The sequence below is a fragment of the Prionailurus bengalensis genome, chromosome D2 (assembly GCF_016509475.1).
Source record: "Prionailurus bengalensis isolate Pbe53 chromosome D2, Fcat_Pben_1.1_paternal_pri, whole genome shotgun sequence".
Lineage (NCBI taxonomy): Eukaryota > Metazoa > Chordata > Mammalia > Carnivora > Felidae > Prionailurus > Prionailurus bengalensis.
In genome coordinates, this window is record NC_057351.1 from 5,720,951 (window position 1) to 5,740,632 (window position 19,682).

General features: G+C 40.7%; 1 protein-coding gene across 3 annotated transcripts in view; it reads right to left on the reverse strand.

Annotated features, from left to right (window-relative positions):
- PRKG1 (protein kinase cGMP-dependent 1) overlaps positions 1–19,682 on the reverse strand; it is a 1,261,759-nt gene that overhangs the window by 794,928 nt on the left and 447,149 nt on the right. For all 3 annotated transcript variants that reach the window (XM_043596140.1, XM_043596139.1, XM_043596141.1), the window contains exon 3: positions 9,916–10,029. In XM_043596140.1, the coding sequence (XP_043452075.1) occupies positions 9,916–10,029 (114 nt within the window). The remainder of the gene's footprint in view (positions 1–9,915; positions 10,030–19,682) is intronic.

The following is a 19,682-nucleotide window of genomic DNA, read 5'->3' on the forward strand; positions in this document are numbered from 1 at the left end:
GGATTCCTTGTAATCTACCTTTATCCACTCTCTCCAACTAGGCTCTCAACACTTAAATGGTAGGGACGTGCCCTCTCTTGGGTGATGCTCTCTGGTGTCTATCAGTGCCTCAAGAATTTGATACGACTCTCAGAAATTCCAGATGAGTGATGATATAGATCGGAAGTGGGATCTTTGCCTACCAATTGCCAAGAACAAAGTTTCAGGCAATGGAGTTCAGAGCCTTCCTGGCAAACGCCAAGGAGGGGGTAGAGCTTAGCAATCTACCTGTGTGACCTGAAGGAAGTGAATGAAGCCTTCTAAGGCTCAGCTGCCTCATCAGTGCAGTCCTGCCATGGCTCCCTATGGTAGGGGGCCATCGTGAAGGTTAGAGATCATGCTCACAGCCTGTGTAAGTGCACGAAGATGGGTTATTAAAAAATTACCACCACTCAGACACACCATGTACCCTTGGATTCAACTAGAGCAGTGTTTTTCACGCTGTGTTATTTGAACAACAACAACCACAGAATCGCCAGAGAAGTGTTGAAACCAGGGAGACACGTAAGACGACATCAAGAATAAGGGGGTTCAGAGCAGCTAGATGGGGTCCCTGGAGGCTGCTCCCCCATCCGTAACCAACAAAAGCCGCTCTTAACAAACTTCACACACAAAAGCGCTCCGTGAGATTTTGCTTTGGAAATAAACAGAGAATTCAGTTGTGAAGACAGTTTGCAGAACACTGATCGATCCCAGTCAGGAAACTACAGACAACAGTGCTTTCAAGTCAACAGTGAGAGGAATTAGGAGGGCATAAAATGTGGATTATTAGTAAAGCAGACTGTCCTTTAGAGAGAAGGAGTAAGAGAATGGCTTAGGTACAGAACACACAGTCTAGCTTCCTAAGCTACCATCACTTCTCAGCCCTCTCATCCCTGCCTTTCTGAGCAGTTGACACTAATTTTCTACCATCTACTGCCACATTCACAGTAAAAATAATTCTCCAAGACTCGTGCAGAAAGGAGGAGCTGGCTAGCTTCCTCACCAGCAACCTGCAGCACACCAGAACTCAGGTCTCCACCCGTCTTAATTCTAATCATCGCCCTCCCCCCAGTTCTTTCTCAAGGACGCTAATACATGGATGCCTTTTTATCCTCTCATTTTAGATGCCAAGAGATCTGCAATCCATCTAGGACTGCTGGGTCCCTCACCGTAAATTAGATCAACGACCACCTCCACGGACTATAAAGGAGCTCTTCCACTCTTGGTCCAATGGACTGGATTTAACCCAACAGGGAAAAGCAGGGCACTCATTCAGACATCTCCACGTCAGTTGTTCTCTTCAAAATGCCCACCATATTGGTTTTCACCTAATCCAAACTATATTCGTGACCGTGAGAAAGAACAACAAAGATCAAATAAAACTTTTTTTCTTTGCTCTGTTTTCCTACCAACATCCTAGCCATCAAATTCAATAAATCTAAAAGTTATTCTTGTTAACAACATAGCCCAGCAGTCCATGATTTTTTAATTTTTTCCTTCCCTCTCAACCTGTTTCTCTTTTAATTTTGCTTCTCACTCTTCTTCAAAAGAATATGTTAATAATCTGCACAATGCTGGTAGTCAGCCAACAATGCTGTGTTTCACTCTAAAAGAAAAATGCAACTTTTCTTAAATATCTCTGCTCAACAGCAACAAAATAATAGAGAAAAGCATATCCAGAAGGACAGTAATTATTATTAGTGTCTGCAAATTTCCTTTGAATTCTTCAATATTGACATTTGAATGCAGGGAAGAGTGTTATCTGAATACAAATTAAGCACCTTTAGGGTATAGATCAGTGGTCCTCAAACGCTGGATGCTTCACAATCACCTGGAGAACTTGGTTTACACAGACAGATTGCTGTGACCCGCCCTGAAGATTTCTGAATGGATAGAAATGCAAAATCTCCAGCATCTCCTAACAAGTGCCCGGAGGACGCTGATGCTGTTGCAGGCACCACAGTTTGACAAACACTGTAATGATCATTTGAAGTTCCCTAATCAAGAGTCTACACTTGTGTGGGGGTAGTAGGCATGTTACAGACTCATTTCAAGGTCTACACATTTGAGGGAAGGGAGGGAGGGTTGTCTACAGTAAGTGTTTCCAACGCTGCTACGTCAATTTGTATCAGACGGTTTGTAAATGATTGTGGACTCCACGATCTTGGCCTCCACTTTGTCACCCGGGGAAATTAGGGACAACCTCTGTCACCTACTCGATTGGGATATTTTGAGGGTCACATCAGATAATGCCCGGGGAACAGGCTGTAAATTATAAAGCACTGTTACCATGGGTACTTAGAAATGTATCCAGTCCACAAAGGACGTCCCAGAAGAAGAGCACGCTCTCAGATTTGCCAGTGAATTGCTGAGATTGTGTTTCCTCTGGGGGAAACAAAAGTAAAACATGCGTATCACGGCTCAATTTTTTTTTTCTTGTACCTTAATCGATCTGTTACGTCACAAAAAATAACATTAAAAAGTCTTTTGTTCGGTGTTTCTTAGTTGCTGTTTCAACTTCTGTAACTCCTACTTTTAAGAAATTCATTGACTAATATATTCCGCAAAAGAAACGTGTAGCTACTGAGTGATGTCTCAGATGTTGAACCATAAAGTTTCATCACATCAGACACTCAAGTGTCTCAGTATACTGCAAAAGCTAGATCCCCAAATTGGTACAGATTGCTTGTTATGTGTCTCGAAGGCTTTAAGCTTATGACCCTCTCCTCATTATATCTCAGGATTCATCCTTTCCCAACAGATGTACTTAATGTAGGTCCATATGTTGCCATCTGAAAATTTTAAAAACCCACAATGGCAACATGCTGTGTAACTTTTTTGTGGAGATGAAGCCTAAGGTCAATAGAAGTGGTCCTACAGATACACTTGTGTTTAAATGCGAAATGAGCCACTGTGGATGAAACGTAAGAGCCTGTGACAGCAGGAGAGCAACGCAGTGTCACAGTCACGGGCCTCCTTCTGACTACACAGCTAGGGGACAGGGGACCAGTCGCTTAAACTCAGTTGTCTCAGCAATAAAATGAGGGTGCCACCACACGATGCCCGAAAGCCCTACGTTTAGAGCATCACTCTGAGCCCTCAGATGTCCTCTGCTCTCTTCCTTATTCCCATTGAACAGCCATCGCAATCCATGGACAGGAATGTTTCATTTCCTAGGAAAATAATGACATAATATACAGTACTGACTACGTTACTACCTCGCTTTTTCTTCAATCATCTGATTAAATACTAAATTATTGTAGTAGTAGAGTAGTATAGTAAATTCTCTCTTAGACAATTCTTAAATAAATTAAGATTCAATATACTAAACCTGCTGCAAACTTTACACCATGTGGGAGCATTTTTTGGACATTACTTGTTTGTTTTTTTTATATTTACTTACTCATTGAGAGAGAGAAAGAGAGAGAAGCAGAGAGGGAGAGGTAGAGAGACAGAGAGAGGTAGAGAGAGACGCAGAGGGAGAATCCAAAGCAGGCTCCGTGCCAAGGCTTGATCCATCAAAGTCAGCTCCATACTCACAACCAAGAGATCATGACCTGAGCCGAAATCAAGAGTCAGATGCTTAACCGACAGAGCCCCCCAGGCGCCCTATGGACTACATTAATTTAAAATTTTTAATGTAATCTCTGCACTCAACATGGGGCTTGACCTTATGACCCTGAGATCAAGAGCCACACGCCCCACCAACCGTGCCTACCGGGCACCCCTGCGTGGTTATTTTTTATGATGCAGGTCTTTGTGGAAAATTCTGCAAGCTTGAAGAAGCTGCTAAAAAAGCAATCAGCCTTCCTTGCCCATTGTTACATTTACCATTAAATTATCTGTGATCCTTAAAAAAATAATATCCCATCAGTTAAAGGCTGACTATTCCCTAGGTACAGGGAACACTCAACGTACTCGATTCATTAAAAGAGGGAGGGCGAGAGTCCTTAATCTAGCCACAAGAAGGAATTAAGTAATATTGCCCTCCTTGGACCCTAAGAGATGCTCCCTTTCTCCCCCAAGAAGCATCGCTAACATATGCCTGTCTATCAAGCCCAATCAATACCGAACTCCAATCTCTTTTTCAAAGTAAATATAAATCAAATAAATTCTGACTATAACAATTCCCATCAAGACTAAAACAAACAAACAAACAAACAAACAAAACCCTTCATCTTGTAAAAGAAACACGTGGGAGTTTACGTTTTCCTCTTCTCCGAAATTCACTTCCATTTCACTTCAACAATAGAGAAAGGAGATCCAACAGCTTTTGCACGTGCATTTATTCAGGTGAGTCTGCTGTGTGGCATCACTGGTACCTAGTGAGTTGATTCCTTTAATCAAGAAATTTATTTCTCAGGGATTACATAGTTGGATTTATGTTACTAATTTCACAGCATTCTGTAAGAGACAAATGTGATCTGTAAAAGAAAGAAAGAAAGAAAGAAAGAAAGAAAGAAAGAAAGAAAGAAAGAAAGAAAGAAAGAAAGAAAAAAGAAAGGAAAACAAAGGAAAAGAAAGGAAAAGAAAGAAAAGAAAGAAAAGAAAGAAAAGAAAGAAAGATTTTCCTAAACAGAATAGTGGCTGACTCACTAAACAACGTATCTGCTTCCCCAAGATGCTGTCGTAACACTGTTTCGCTGTCCAGGATGACGATTCCTGGGAGGTTCCTGGACTGTTCCTTCTGTGATCAGGGCCATATTTCTAGTCATCTGCAGCCTAAATTTACTTTGTTGCTTCTCTCCCTTCAGGATGGTTAGTAGCAGGCATGCATTAGACTAGGAGGATGCAAAGCTTGCATGTTTTTAATTGGCCTCTGGAAGGCAGAACAGAGCCATTCTCATTTAGCATACTTCTCTCCTCCGCTTTTGTTCTATGGAGCAGGGAGTCCGACAGTCCAGGACTGGTGCTGCTCATTAAAACCCCAGGTAATAACCGCCTAGACGACAGCGGTGGGTACTCACAGGCTATGTCCCTTCATCTCCTCACGTGGATGTACCTCTACCCTCAGTGATGCTTTTTGGAACTCGACAATGGTGTTTTCCTAACAAGTGTCTAATTGCTCACTTCTTGATTCAATCACCTTCCTAGGTAAGGTTACGGCCACTAGAAGAGCTTTCTCTAGGATTCCCTTGGATTAAAGAAATTGGCATTCATTCCTTTTGTTCCTTTACCAATAAAAGGCACTGTTGACCTTGTAAGTATCAGAACAGATCAGAGAGGTATCTGAACAAACAATGTTGGTCAATTTCTTTCGCATTCTTTAGAATTTTTGTTTGTCTGTTTTGACAGTAGGCAGATTTTTCTGAGTCAGGTTGAATAATAGGTCTGAAACCAAGCTACGTGGGTTGTACAAAACACCTTACTGCCTAGACTCAATTTTCAGAACAAGAAAAAACCGAAAAATCCAACCCTTTTCAATGTGTTCTTAAAATGTCTATGACATCTTGCAATATCTTAATGAGTCCACTCCCCCAGTACAAATATCCTAGGGAAGCTTCTGTAAACCTGAAAGTATTCAAAAGCTAAGGCAGAAAGATATTTTTAGCAGACGTTACTAAAGTCACCGATGTGTTAGATTTCTTGTAGGATGTTTAGGCTCTTTTGTGATAGTACTCAAGTATTTTAATGCTGAGGAATTTTTAAATACTTGTTATACATAATCTAAGGAAAAAATAATTACTCAGATACTTTGCCCAAGTCAATTCATAAAAGAGCCTCACACCCCCATAGACCAATTTTGCAGATAACTTTCCACGGTTATCAACTTACCCTAGTGTTGAGAGGTTTTCCTACAAAGAGAGACCTTTTATTCTTGGATTATATTGCAGTCTACCTGGATGAGAGTGTTTGAATAAATTACTGCCTAAGGTTTGGGGATTTGTGAACAGGACACTCAAAATAGGAGGAAGAGACTTCAATTTAGTATCTTCAGGCAAAAATACCCCAATTCATTTACAACTGAATTTGGGAGCAAAGAGCCATAGAAGTCAAACCTCAAAAAAAAAAAATCACTATGTAGTTATGAGAAATGGTCGTGGGAAATCCAGGTAAAACAGGATAATACCATAAATGTCCTTGCAAATTCACACACAGGGCAAGTGTCACTGAATCCCTTTCTCGTTGTAAATGAAATGCTTTGTCCATTCTATTTTTAGGTTTCCATTAACTTCAAGTTTCCATTTGTGTGTGTGTGTGTGTGTGTGTGTGTGTGTGTGTGTGTGATTTTAAAGAACCTTGGGCAAAGAAGCAAGGTAAGAGGCCCAGACTGAGTATCAATGGATATTGCTTTAGCTGTGAGGGAAGTGAAAAGTGAAATCACGACCAGAAATGACACTTTAGGAAGACAAGACAATAACATGCTTCCAGGTATGGGCACCGAGGAAGCAAGGGTTACTGAAGGATGTATTAGAAGTCCCTAACCTTTGTGGGGTTTGAAAATGGACAGTAAAACTCTTTTGTCTCCACAACCCCAAAATATTTAGATAAAGATGTCAAGTTCAACGGCCATTGGAGATACTGCTTGGTGTTGTGGAAATCAAATGTAACAATTGATTTTTTTTTCCTCCCCGGGGCATCTGGACTGTTTGTGATAGGATGGACGGTCCAAGTGGCCGTGTTCCTATCACAGATAACAGGGAAAACTTGAGGGTGTTTAAGCCACGAATGACCTCAAGACATCCATTACATTTGTTTCCAACAAAATGTTAATTTTATGTATTTTGATATGTTCATTCCTCAAGGGGGGGAAAAAATCAATGGTGCTGTTTTACAAGACAGGAATGGACTCTGAATGTAGATTTCCTGCACTACCCTATCAGGTTGTCTATGTCCTTATGGCTTCAACGTTTTAAAGAGTTATTCTTGGTGCTATCAGACCCCTCTCCTTGTGTTACCATAATAACCAGTAGTATACGTTTATTTTCTGAGGCATGTTAATTGATTTCTCCCAAATGAAAAACAGGGAGCTTGTTTCAAACCATCACGGCACTTCTTTTGGTTGAAACACTACGAACGAGCTTATCGTATTTTATAGCATCTATCAATTTTGAGCTTTAAAAAGAAAACAACTTTTTTGGTACCATAAGTAAAAAAAAAAAAAAAAAAGCCCACAGGTAATAGAATCCTATTTGTTAGCGGGAAGTCACTGGGATTTATTTATTCATGGCCTGATACAATTTCAAAAAAAAAGTGCTCTTTTAAACAAGAAATGACTCATGTACATGGAGGAACTCTTGACTGTCACCTAGGATTTAGTTACCACTGTGAGATTAAAAATGCATTAAAATGCTAGGCAGCTTTCAGGCTGACCTAGGGAGAAAGACAGGATAAAGAGATCAGGAAACAAAATAGGTGATGTCGACACAAATGGGGTCACATCCCACAGAAGTGAGAAAGAAAGAGGCATGGATAGGCAAGCTATTGAGTAGGTCGAGCAAAGTCCTGAGAGGTAGACTGCCACACCCAGGTGGATGAATCCATACGCCAAATGGTCATTACTGGCAAAATGATGGCTAACAAAAATGGACAGGAGCCAACAAAATCCTGAATCCTGAGAGACGACTGGATCTAAAAAGCCAAATAAGGCCATTTTGTAATATCACACATGAAGAGTAAGATAACATTGGGGGGTTTCTGTTCTGTAGTCGTTTGGTAAAATTAGCATCCATAATGGAACATAATCAGAATTATAAAGTGATCAGCCTGAAAGTTTAATTTAAACATAAATTTAAAGTGGTACTTAAGGATCATGGTCATAAGTATAATCACCCTGGATAGTGTAAGAGACAGAACAAAAGGTCCTGAATAAGAAATAACCATTATTCACACCTTATAGTTCTTTACACGATACGCAGAATCTCTCGGTAATAGGTATTATTCCTCATTCATGCAGAAACTTCTCCATCTATAAACGCAGAGGTAGGTCTACACTCCATCAACCTTAGGCTCTTTTCTCAGTACCACCTCCACATCTTAAGTAGGCACTATGAAGAAATACACACACACACACACACACACACACACACACACACACGTATGTGTGCCTTTCCTGAGTCTGTGTTAAAGAAGATGCTCCATTACTCATTTTCTTTGATGTAGATGTTCTGATTGCCCCAAATGGTTAGAATTGTGATTTGCATTCAACACCCAGTTCCTTCTCAATCAGATACATAGGACGTTTTTCAACGGATCAAACAGTAATACAATAGAGGCTACAGCAGACGAACTCCATTTTATAGGAAACTCATCAATTTCATAAAGCAATCATTTTATGAAAAAAAAAATCTCTGCTATAAAATTTAAAGGCACTGTTTAGTCTATCTAAAATATTTCTTTAATAATTCAAAGTTTCAAAAGATTAAGCACATGTTATTACCAACTGTTGACCTCTTGGGAATTGGGGTTTTCATTAGAATTAAACGAGCAGTATACAAGGCTGAAGTATTTTAAAATGTTCACTATTCACAATTCAGAGAAAGCCTGTTTTAAACAAAATATGTTACTCCTGTCCCTTTTTTGACCTACAAGGAATGTATTTCTCATAAAACGCAGCCATGACAGTATAATCTGTTTCACTTAATAGTGTCGTGACTACTCTTCTTTTCTAGTTAAGGCACTTTTTAAACAAGTTAAAGTTGTGGCAGATTCTGTTATGCTTCACTGGGCTTCATTATTCTTTGAGTCATGTAATTCAATGATCACATAAAATAAAAACATGGTGCGTATCAATCAAAAGAGTTTCGTGCCTTCAAAGATCGAGATAAAACATCATGAGGCACTCATCCTCTAAGGGCCGCAATCGCAACTGAATAAAAAGGCGATTCACTAACCAGACCTACAGGACAATTTCTGGGTTTCTGGCTGGCCATGCATTCTTGAATTCTTTACAATCCAAGGTTCAGTGCCATATTGTTAGCCGCATGCCATACTTGAGAGAAAAAGACAAAACAGTAAACAAAATAATCAATGGCATCCAGCTGAAACTGATAATTTTTCATTTTGCCAATAGTACTTTTTTTTCAGATAAGAAAACCTAATCAAAGTGACTTGTGATTGCGATGACCCACAGGACTGTGTACCAAAGAACATTTCCAACACGAAAAACACACATCTGCCTAAAGATGCAATGGACCTTCCATTGTTGCCTTTTGCATTCAGCTCTGTTTGTTACACACTCATTATATCCTGTAGTCAGGAAGGAGTATTTAAAACCACCACCTCCCCCCACTCCCCAACGCCTGCAGCTGCTTCTACCGAGTAATGAGTTGCTAGAGAAATCATATATACACATATATGTAAAATTAGGGAGACAAGTTGCTTTATTGCCCCGATTTAAAATAAGCTCAATCAGTAGAAAAGAAAAATACTATAATATACAGCTTGATGAGCAGCTGAAGACAAGAATATACTCAGACACAATTTTAGAATTCAGGATATATCTCGCTCAATGAGGCTTGAATGAGATGAAGGACATTTCTCCTTTAAATTTTTTCTAACCCAATGAATGAACAAGTGGAATTTATGGGGGAACGTAACCCAGAATAGACAGATATGTAAAAATTCCTTAAGTATCACCATGCGGCTTCAAGCGAAAAGGTCTTGCTTCTGTTTAATTTATCAAGAGATCGCATTTTGTAAATCTTAATTTCTAGGAATTCCAGGTTAAAAGAAGATTTTCCACAAGTCAGTGAAACAACAACTGAAGTCAGGCAGAACTGATTGCTAACCCTCCTTCAGCGGACAGATGTATCAACCCCATTGCAAGGTGAGAATTAAACTATAGATTAACAAAATCACAGAGACTGAATCCGGAAGTACGTCAACCAACATCTCCAAGCTCTAGGGGAAAACGGCGCTGGCAATATTTGCAAAATAAGAAAACAGTCTTACTCTTGACGGTGGCTGTCCGGGTACAGTTGTAAAGAATTGCCAACTCTCCGAACACCTTTCCTGGACCCATGGTGCACAGCTTCACACCTTCTTTGGTGACTTCCACCTTACCATCTGAAAAGAAGAGACAACGTTACTTTAATTCTCTCCCATGCTTCATGTCATCTGTTGCATTTGTCATCGGCAAGAAGGAACACCGGGCTCATGTTTAAAACTGCGAGGCAATTACCAGTGAACATCAAGTCTTAGCTCGGAGGCAATGGAGGAACAATAAATCAAGTCGGTTAAGAGATGCCACCCTTCTTTAAATTAATCGCTGATAGCACTGTGAGATAAAACGGAAAGCAGGCCTGAAAAAAGGGGACAAAAATGTAAATGTGTGTTTTTCCCAGTTTTAGAAAACTCTGGTAATTCCGATTTTGATGTCATTTTGAATCTGAGGGTACAACTGAGAAAGCAGGTACATTTTCTATAGCACGTTTCATACTGGGGAATGCTCATTTGAGTAAGGCATGGCGATTAGAGAAAGGGAGATTGCTTCGACCCTTGGGCACTGTTTAATTGCAGCTCATGGTAGGTTTTCTTTTTAAGCATCTGACTTGGCCAAGATTGTTTTATCTGTTTCCCAGCTCTGCAACACGGACTGTAAGGAAAAACAAACTAACTACGAGGATAGGAGGTCCATGGGAGTTCTCTGTGCACAAAGAACTGGGACAATGAAATGATAAGAAAGGAAAGACCAGGGACACAAGGACCCTGGATATACAGTGTTGCTTGCGAGTAAGGCAAATTCTATTCATGAGGGAAATGGAAAAAAATATACTTTAAAAGGGTGCAGCTAAGTGCACTACAAATTCTATCACCTCACAAAACTGGGGGGCGGCAGTGGGAAATAAAAGTCAACACAATGCATTCTAGACCAATGCCCCCTTTCTATTTTTCTTCCAAGTTACTTATCCATAGTCTACAGAAGACAAAGTCTGTGTGGCATTAGCTAGTGCATGGAAGGAAGTAACACCACCAAGTCCTCTCCAAACTTCAGGCCCCCAGGCATTGATTTCAAAATTGCCCCCTTATTGATGTGTTTCCTGTAGTATTTGACTTGTAGAGTTGGGCTTTAAACTCACTCCCTCTTAAAAAAAAAAAAAGCAACCTACTTTCAACTAAGCAATAACATTTGTAAAATCACAGGTTTCATGTGCTAATTTGCTCAGACACCTATGGGGATAAAATCCTAAATGTCAAAAAAAAAAAATCCTTTTATTTGTTAAGTTAATCCATGTACCAGTGATGCAGGGTCAACTCTTCAGACAACCTTGTTCTACCCCGGAAACCATTTTCATGCAAATGGTATCAGTGGAGAGAGAATTCTGTGGTAATTAGGATAAAATTTCACATAAAATCTATTCGCTACTCTTGAACCATGTGGGTGCACCTCCTCTGTGTGGAAAGAAGTTAACCGGGATGAACAAGTCCAACATTTCACAAAGTTAGGACATACTCTCTTATGGGGGTCTGGCCACTCGAAATTCAGTCTAGCTTTTGTCATGCCTCACTTCTTGACCGCGGAAAATAAAACTCTGTCTCTTGATAGGTACATCAAAACCAGCCCAGTAAATTCGTATTTTCACAAGCCTCAGATGTCCCTTGCCCATGGCATGTCCCCCCTTCCTTTTCATGGGTAAGCCTGTCCCCTCAGGAATCTCATCTGCCACCAGAGAACGAGAAGCAGACTCAGAACTTTATGCAGTTAGGAGGTTTATACGTCATTAGAAGTTAGACCAGGAGTTGAATTCTGGTTCTCTTATCTGTTCCTTATGAGCCTTGTGACTCTGGGCATGGTATTAATTTCTCCATGCGCCAGTTTCTTCATTAAGAAAGTGGATAAAGGAAAAGCACCTATCTCATGGGGCGGTTGACAAAATGACATAATACAGCAGGTTCAATGCTGAGTGCAATGCCCAGCCTATAGAAGACGGTCAATACATGTTAGCTCTTACTATTGGTGTTATTTTCACCATACTCCTTATCTAAAAGGAAGGAGGGCTTATTACAGCATACTGAAACACAATATTCCATTATCTATTCCAGAAACCAACCAACATCCCTATAGGTTAGTAGGTTTGGTTTTTTCTTTTTTTTAATGGAGAAAGTAATTGTTTCAGATTTCTCTATGGGGGTTGAGAACTTCTGGGTTCAAATCGATATCATACTGAATGAAGGACACAGAACTGCATGAAGTCATGGCGATCTACCTGGCAGAATGCATTCTCTTTATCCTCTTCCCCACTCGGCCATGTACTGCCAACAGTAGACATAGTATTGCTTCAGCAAGGACTGCCTTAGGCTGGAAGCTCCCATAAATGACTTTTTTTAAAAATATAATTTATTGTCAAATTGGCTAACATACAGCATATACAGTGCACTCTTGGTTTTGGGGATAGATTCCCATGATTCATCACTTACATACAACACCCAGGACTCATCCCAACAGGTGCCCTCCTCAATGCCCATCACCCACTTTCCCCTCTCCCCAACCCCCAGTCAACCGTTCGTTCTCTGTATTTAAGAGTCTCTTATGATTGCCTCCCTCTCTCTCCATTTGTAACTATTTTTTCCCTTCCCTTCCCCCATGGTCTTCTGTTAAGTCTCTCAATATCAACCTATGAGTGAAAACATATGATAGGTCTTTGGCTGACTTACTTCCCTGAGCATAATACCCTCTAGTTCCATCCATGTTGTTGCAAGTGGCAGGATTGCATTCTTTCTCATTGTCAAGTAGTCCATTGTATACACAAACCACATCTTCTTTATCATTTCATCAGTTGATGGACATTTGGGCTCTTTCCATAATTTGGCTATTGTTGAAAGCGCTGCTATAAACATTGGGGTACATGTGCCCCTATGAATCAGCACTCCTGTATCCTTTGGATAAATTCATAATAGTGCTATTGCTGAGTCACAGGGTAGTTTTATTTTTGATTTTTTGAGGAACCTCCACACTGTTTTCCAGAGCAGCTGCACCAGTTTTCATTCCCACCAACAGTGCGAGAGGGTTCCCATTTCTCCACATCCTTGCCAACATCTGTTGTTTCCACCACTGTGAGGTGGTATCTCAATGTGGCTTTGATTTGCATTTCCCTGATGATGAGTGACGTTGAGCACCTTTTCATGTGACTGTTGGTCATCTGGATGTCTTCTTTGGAAAAGTGTCTATTCATGTCTTCTGCCCATTTCTTTACTGGATTGTTTGTTTCTGGGTGTTGAGTTTGGTAAGTTCTTTATAGATTTTGGATACTAACCCTTTATCTGATATGTCATTTGTAAACATCTTTTCCCATTCCATCGCTTGTCTTTTAGGTTTGTTGATTGTTTCCTTTGCACGGCAGAAGCTTTTTATCTTGGTAAGGTCCCAAAAGTTCATTTTTGCTTTTAATTCCCTTGCCTTTGGAGATGTGTCAAGCAAGAAATTTCTGTGGCTGAGGTCAAAGAGATTGCTAACAACTTTTTTTTTTTAAGTTTATGTATTTTCAGAGTGGGGGGAGGTGCAGAGAGGGAGAGAGAGAATCCCAAGCAGGCTCCACCTTGTCAGAACAGAGCCCGATGGCAGGACTCGATCCCACAAACTGTGAGACCATGATTTGAGCCAAAGTCAGATGGTGACTGAGCCACCCAGGCACCCCCAAAGTACCAACTTTCCAGTGCATTATAATATTTTCCTGACTTAAAGCTCTAGCTTCAATTGTATTAAGAGAACTAAAAGCAAAATGAACAATATCTAAAGAACTTTCATACATCACTGCTTTTGGACAAATCTACTTCTCTGTTGAGGTTCCAAAGTTGAAAGTCTTCAGTGGCAATAGACCCACAGGAGCAAGACCACTACTAAGATTCCTTCTGGACAGTTTAAGAATTAGGGCTTCTCAACTAATAGAAGACAAGAAACACAGAGCTCTTACTTTAGCTCAGTGGTTTCTCAAAGGACATCTATGGACCTGTCACATGGAAGCTAATTAATAAAATCCAGAGATTCCCCACTCTGGGAAATTTTACTGTTCCTATACCACAGTGACCACACTACTACTTAGTGTTGGTGTACCTTCCTTCTCTGAAAAACCATGCTTGTGTAAAACTGATTATGTTTTTCAAGTGTATTTATTTTGAGAGAGAGAAAGAGAGAGAGAGAGAGAGAGAGCAGAGGAGGGGCAGACAGGGGAGGGAGGGAGGAAGAGAGAGAGAGAGAGAGGGAATACCAAGCAGACGCCACTTTGTTAGTGCAGAGCCCCATATGGGACTTGAACTCACAAACCTGTGAGATCATGACCTGAGCCAAAACCAAGAGTCATAGTTGGATGCCCAACCAACTGAGCCACCCAGGCACCCCAGCACTTATTGATTTTAACTGATAGTTAATCTTTTAACAGACATGTTTTCTTTGATAGGACCTCCAGAAATCTCACAGTCAGAATTATATATGACTCAGGTCTGAAACATGTGTACAAATGCGTTTCTGGTTCCAACTCGTTTTCCTGATGATTTTCATATTTGCCTAATTTTCTCATGTCTAACTCAGTTTTTTAAAGATAGGTACCAACACACCTACGTATTATAGGTATTCATATATATTTGAATAATCAGTGTTGAGAAGAGAAGAGAATATATTCCATATTGATTAGACAGTTAAAAAAAAAAGGGTGGGGGGGCACCTCTGGCTCAATCGGTTAAGCATCCAGCTTCAGCTGTGGTCATGATCTCACAGTTCATGAGTTCGAGCCCCGCATCTTCATTGGACTCTTTTGTCAGCACACGGCCCGCTTCAGAGGGAGAGGTGTCTCCCTCTCTCTCTGTCCCTCCCCTTCTGTCTCTGTCTCTCTCTCTCTCTCTCAAAAATGAATAAACATTCTAAAAAAAAAAAAAACCAGAAAAGCAAAAAGATTTAGCAAGCAATTTACTGGAACAGATTGTATCTGAGAAATAGAAATCTGGATAGAAAACATCTTTTCCAGGTTAAGTGAAATACTACAGGGTCACTATATTCACAATAGCCATGGAAGTGAGGAATGTGATCACACAGGATAGATGGGAATGGTCCAAAAAGCATTTTATAATAAACAGAAAACTCTAAATGGTAAACAGAAACACCGTGTTTCTAAAATGTTACAGAGTCACTGTGTGATCACTTTCCCTTCTTCACCCCTGCTGTGTGGATGGAGTAAGTAACCCGGGAGGCGGGACCAACGGGGGCTAAAAACAAAGGTAGGAACACACATGGCATTAATTAGAGAGTTCTTTCGAAGACCTTTGGAAAGGTCTGGATTTCCAGGAGCCCAGTAACGTAAATTATTGATGTGAACTGTGAATTCGGTTAAGCTCACTCACTATGCCGCAGAGCAACCTTCAAGCCAAATGAGAAGTGATTATACACTTACAAATGGATTTCCAAGTACAGAATCTGTGGCCCACTTATGAAAACGAAGAATAAAACCATCACAAGCTTACTGCCATCTACCAGAGAGCCCGGTTCCCACCTAATCGATGTCCTTGGCAAGTATCAGGACCATCCAGGAGCCACTCCCCTACTCTTGTTCTCCCCCCACCTCTTTTTTCCATGCTATGGCTACCTTTGAAGTTTGGCCGAAATTGACCTCCCTTGCATAGAAAGTAGGTAGGCCTATGTGTGGTTATTTTGGTGGTAAGGGGAATAATGTGGGCTGAAACAAATAGGGAAAAAGTCAGTCAGGCTCAAAATATAGCACGCTTTTGCCAGAGGCTCATACCAACTTAGAAACAGCCCAACTTGGAGGTTTTACATAATTATAATTCGCTATTAACTTCAGGAGCGCATTTTGAGGAATTCACTTCAGGTCAGCATGGTTGAATGTAATTTCTGTTTCTTTTAAAGAAATAGCAGAGATTCATTAGCATTTATTCATGACTCTTTAATACTTTAATTTTAAACCACGTTAGATTCCAAATCAAAGATTTTTTTTTCCCCAAGAGTAGCAGAAAGGCATTTTCAGAACATCCTAGTAAAGTTCTAGATGTTCCCATTATGTTCTTTAACTGGACTCAACAGTGACTAGAGGCCATTAGAACTGTTATTCAAGGGAACTAATGACAATCAAAAATGTGATCCGTCTGTATACTCTGATTTTGTTAATAGTCACTTTTGCTTTTAGGAAATATGGTATCATATTGGCATTATTTTTACTCTGCGCTATCTCCACCACAAAAAAGAAACATGCAAATCATTCTTATTTGGCTTTGCTCCATTGTGAAAGTTGTTTACAGAAGAGACGTGGGGACAGTTGGCTAAGATTCGATTTAGGAGTTAGAGTTTTACTCAGCTCTCAGGACCCCAGCCATGAGTCTGAACAATTAAAAGTTTTATCACAGTACCTAAAATAAAAACTACATTCTACTTCAAGGACCATACACCCATTTGTGATGGGCTGGGCTGAGTCCTAAAGCCTACCATGGGCCGCCCTGAGCATCAATCAGCTCCCCCCTTCTGCTTTCTGGCATTACAATCCACGTGCCCCCCTTGGGAGATGCCAAGTGTTAAGAGACCCATTATGAGGTATTTATACTTTTGGGGATGCTTAAGCGGCTCCGTTGGTTAAGCATCCAACTCAGTTTCAGCTTAGTTCACCATCTCATGGCTCATGAGATCAAGCCTCACATCAGGCCTTGCACTGACAGCATGGAACCTACCTGGGATTCCATTTCTCTCTCTTTCACTCTCTCACTCTCTTTCTCTCAAAATAAATAAGTAAACATTGAAAAAATAAAGTATCTCTACTCTTGTCTATCTCTTGTAAGAATTAGGCCCTACAAATAAAACAAATTGAGTTTACAAGGAGACACAGAATCGCCTGGCTTTGATTATCTTTATAGGTTTTTTACTAGCTTGTGGTTTTGTGCCCTAAGAACTTCCATGATAAGGCAAATCAGCTTAGGGATTTATTACAGGCAGGCTGAACGAGAATGGCTGGCAATAACCTAATTATGAACGTTCTGTGCTTAGTTCCAATAACCTTGGTTGGAACATTCAAGGCAACTCGACTGGCCATCAAAGGCAGTGAGGTGTTATGTCAAAAGGTCCCATCTAGATAAGACCTCCCCCCCATCATTTTGCTCCTTCCCTCTGCTGGACCAGCCCCTTTGTGATTTTGTAGGCTCAAGATCACAGCTTTTACATTGCGAATTCTCTCAGGTGGGTGTCTGGAGTTTCCAGTTTTTCAACAGGACTAATTCAACATGTGATGGCTGAGCTGTGTGGCCACCAGCATGGGTCTGTTTCCTCTAGGAGAGGAGGTTCACTTATGGATCCTCCCTCCCTTCTCCCTCCCCCCTCCTCCTCCCCCCTCCTTTCTTTTCCTCTTCCTCCTTCTTTAAGATGTAATTGGCCTACAGCACTATATAAGTTTCAGGTGTACAACATAATGACTTTACTAACATATGCTGCTAGATGATTACTTCACAATAAGCTTACTCAGCATGCGTCATCGCATTGAGAGAAGAATGATTTTTTTTTTAGGGTGAGAATTTTTAGCCCCTACTTTCTGCTCTTCAAATGAATTAGGGATACTATTATATCGGACTTGCCTTGCAGGGCTCTTTCAGATTGGGGGTGTTCATCTGGGGAAGAAAGTAAAAATTGCTAAGGCTGCTGTGGGCTAGAGCAAAAAGCCATCCAGTTACCAGGAACAGACTCCATTCTTGGATACCTTCTTCAAAGCTGTAAGCATTCAGGTAGGCTTTTTCGAAGCCAGCGTAAGAAGGAAACAGACAGCCTCACAAAGAGACACAAGTGTGTTCTTGAATTTAAAAATTACTGCATGTCAGTACCTTATCTGTTTTCTGTTCAAGATTGCTTTAAATCCAAATGGCTATGGTCTCTCCGGATCCACACTTTTGCTCCCTCGATGTAGTGTTAATCTTGATGATTGAAAATCGTTCTCTGGCCCTTGAATGGAACTCTATGAGAAACTTCCCTGTTCTAGTATTACTTATTTCTTCCAAAGCTTGCTTCACCCACTTCTAGTTAGGTATTTTGCAGACTGGTTTTCTCTTGGAGGATGAGAAGAGGTTTTTCCCTCAACTATTTGTGTTCTAGTTTAAGTGTCAGGCCATCAGATTCTCCTGTTTTACATTTATTTTTGAAAGAGAGTGAGAAAGCACAAGCAGGGAGAGGGACAGAGAGAGAGTGAATCCAAAGCAGGCTCCACGCTTTGAGTGCAGAGCCCGACATGGGGCTCGAACCCATGAGCTGTGAGATCATGACCTGAGCCAAAACCAACAGTCTTATGCTTACCCGAATGAGCCACCCAGGTGCCCCAGGACATCTGGACTGTAGTTAGGAGCAAGCTTCCCATTCAGAAGAAGTCACTTTTCTTTGATACATCATAGCTATAATTCTTACAGGGAGCACAAAAATACTAGTTACCCAAATGGAATGAAACAGAGCCTGAGGTTTAAGAGGCTAGTTGAAGATATATGATAGACTTCTTTCCTTAGGCAAATCTGATTTCCTCTCTGGTCATGACTTGACACAATTTTTCATTACACTGAATTACAACAGATCAATATATATCTGAATATGAAATATAATCATCATAGTTACTCTTGGTAATAAGAGAATAAAAAACATTAATGAGATGTCCAGAACTAAACATCTGTCTTATGGAGACAGGGGTGGGGGGGGGGGAGGGAGAGAACGAAAAAAACAAAACAAAACAAAACCCACAAGAGAGTAAGAAATAAAAATGCACATATCTGAGCATCAAGTGTGTTTGTTTCTAACTGAGGTCATAGGGGGCATGCACATATTTACAAAGGAAACCTAGATGGGGAAACAGTCTGAAATGTAAGCGATTTGTATATAGAGAATCCTCTGAATCATCAGAGTGGAAATCTGGGATGAACCATGTACATTGCAGAATCCTGCCCTTGGAGATACTGGAGGAGAGAACACACTGACACTCTCACAGATGTGTCAACAGGATTCTGGAAGAACTTCACAAGCGTCATAATTCTATCATCTTCATACACATTGTGTTTTACAAAATTCTAGCGCTTCGGGGCACCTGGGTGTCTCAGCCGGTTGAGCATCTGACTTCGGCTCAAGTCATGATCTCATAATTAGTGAGTTCGAGGACCGCTTCAGTTCGGTCACAGGTCTTTCTGTGCTGACAGTGTGGAGCCTGGAGCATGCTTCTGATTCTGTGTGTCCCTCTCTTTCTGCCCCTCCCCTGCTTGCTTGCTTGCCTGCTCTCTGTCTCTCTCTCTCTCTAAAAAAAAGTAAACCTTTAAAAATTTTTTAAATAAAAATTAAAAAAAAAAAGATAATTATAGGGGCACCTCGGTGGCTCAGTTGGTTAAACATCTGACTCTTGATGGCAGTTCAGGTCATGATCTCACAGTTCATGAGATCGGTCCCTGTGTCAGGCTCTGTGCTCACAGCTCAGAGCCCGGAGCCTGCTTCGGATTCTGTGTCTTCTTCGCTCTCTGCCCCTCTCCTGCTCACACTGTCTCCTTTCAGAAAAATAAAGATTAAAAAATCTTTTTTAATAATTAAAAAAAATAAAGATAAAAAATAAAATCGTAGCACTTTAAAGTACACAAAAAGCACTAGACGAATGTCCATGGACTAATTTCAATTTCCAGTAATGAGAAAAGCCAGGACAGAGGAGAGAGAGGCATTTGTAGGACAGGGGAGCAGACGGACGATTCCCTGAGTCAATGAAGAGGTGAACAGATAATTT